This window comes from Nematolebias whitei, chromosome 1 (genome assembly GCF_014905685.2).
Source record: "Nematolebias whitei isolate Nwh7 chromosome 1, NemWhi1, whole genome shotgun sequence".
Lineage (NCBI taxonomy): Eukaryota > Metazoa > Chordata > Actinopteri > Cyprinodontiformes > Rivulidae > Nematolebias > Nematolebias whitei.
Window position 1 is genome coordinate 6,513,767 of NC_056498.1, and position 2,225 is coordinate 6,515,991.

Sequence of the window (2,225 nt, forward strand, 5' to 3'; positions counted from 1 at the left end):
ATAATATTGTTCAAAATTTTAACTGCAACTTTTCACTGTACAGTGGTTGAATGCTGGATCAACTGTACAACCAACCAAAATGTCTGTTTATGAAGCATTAAGATTTAGGAGAAATCCCTTCTCGGCGTCTGTACACAATTGAATTAAATTCAATTCAGTTTATTTCTATAGCTCCAAGTCACAACAGAAGTTGTCCCAGGGAACTGAACAGAAACAATCATATAGATATTCATATTAGTAAAAGTTATCTATCTAAAGAAGCAGCAGATTGTGTTGAATCTTCACTTCATCAGTCTTTCATCCTGAGCAAGCACAAAGGAGGAGACAGTGGAGAGGAAAAACTCCCTTTTAACAGGAAGAAACCTCCATCAGAACCAGGCTCAGGACGAGTGACCATCTGCTTCGACTGTCTGGTTTGAGAGGAACAAGAAGGAGAAACAAATACAGAATGATAGGTCCAGATGAACTTTCTATAGGAGGAAAGACAAAAACACATGTTAATATAGATATAATTACAAATACTAACAGGTTGAGTAGAGTAAGTAAAGACAGCAGCAGAGAGAGGAAATGTGGTCAGTTTGTCCTCCAGCAGTCTAAGCCTATAGCAGCATAACTAAGGGACAGCTCAGGAAATCCAAGCCAACCCTAACTATAGGATTTATCAAAGATGAAAGGCTTAAGCCCAGTCTTAAACTGGACAATGTGTCAGCCTCACGGACAGAAACTGGAAGTTGGTTCCACAAGAGAGGAGCCTGATAACTGAAAGATCTTCCTCCCATTCTGCTTTTGGAAACTCTAGGAACCACAAGTAAACCTGCAGTCTGAGAGCGAAGTGCTCTGTTAGGAAAATATGGAACAGTAAGATCTGTGGAGCTCGGCAGACTGCTGGGAGGAGTGGCCATAGATCTGGGAGGAGTTCTGCTCGGCATTCAGGCGGTCCTACAGCCCGGAGGAACCGAGAGGCCAGCCGAGTCTGGGTGGACGGATCGGACGGCATCCATCTACAGCCAGTTTCTTAGGATCCACTGTGGGATGGACCTTTACAAGAGATCCTTCCTGTCTACAGCCATCAGCATCTATAACATCTCTTTATGAAATGCGGATCACGAGTTACAACAACAAATAATTTCCCTTTGGGATTAATAAAGTATTTTTGAATTTGAATTTGAAATGACACATTTGTTGACACAAATGAATGACAGCTGAGGCAACAGATGGGGAGGGGGCTCTTTTATGCTTCTTGTGACCGCATGGGGGGATGGGGAGTGGCGGCGACAAAACAAAAACTCCTCTTCGTTTCTTGTATGTTATTAAGAGGCATTTAAACCATTTAAACAGTGTGATAGGAAGGCCTTGATCCATGTCTGTAATGACTCTTCAGGTCAGGGTGTTTCTCCTGGTCTTGATCCGGTTCCCTCAGCTGCCTCAGATTTCTGCACCATGAAGATTAGACGAAAACTGAAAATCTGCTTACAAACTACAGACTGACTTATGAACATCTGCTCTGCTGTTTTATACCACTTTCAGTGTCACCATCTTTTTCAGGCTTTGTTGAGATGTCTGAGACGACAGACTGGAAGTGTTGGATTTACTGTGGGGTGTTTGATGTGTTTTGTCTCTCTGTGCCTTCACTCAGACCATGAAGCTGCAGCCTCCAGAGTCTATAACAGAAGCCTACGTGCTCCTGAACTTCGGAGACTCCGTCACGACTGACCACATCTCTCCTGCAGGGAACATCGCCAGGAACAGCCCCGCAGCACGCTACCTCACTGACAGAGGGTAAGGCAGCTCACCGCTTCCCATCTCAGGACATGTGCACATTTGGGTGAAGCATTTTTATTAAACCAGTGAAGCTTGCATATCATATTGGGGAAAAAAAGGTTAATTACTGGCAGCTTTTCAAAATCAGTGCTTGATGGGCCACCTGCTGGTAAGAGTTAGGGATTGCATGGTTGCAAAATGTGCCCCATCTGACATACATCAGACAGAATAATGGTAAATGGACTGCAGTGTTTCCCCTACCATTATACAAGCAGGGAGCCCCGCCCCGTCAAGAGAACCGAGCACCTCGCCTACCCCCAGTTGGCACCGATGTAGGGCTAAGCTAGCGGCACGCAGTACAGGTGCTCTAGCTAAAAAGCTAAAGGCAGCGCTCACACTGCCTCTTCCCTCACTTTTAACAACAACCCCCCACCCCCCGCTCGAAAACTGTTGGTACAAACAAC

General features: G+C 44.9%; 1 protein-coding gene across 1 annotated transcript in view; it reads left to right on the forward strand.

The window, feature by feature from the left end:
• The window catches only part of aco1 (aconitase 1, soluble), a gene marked incomplete at its 5' end in the record, with an annotated part of 74,229 nt that overhangs the window by 66,151 nt on the left and 5,853 nt on the right, over positions 1 to 2,225 (forward strand). Inside the window, 1 exon segment of the mRNA XM_037674819.1 lies at positions 1,637 to 1,779. Coding sequence (XP_037530747.1) covers positions 1,637 to 1,779 — 143 coding nt within the window.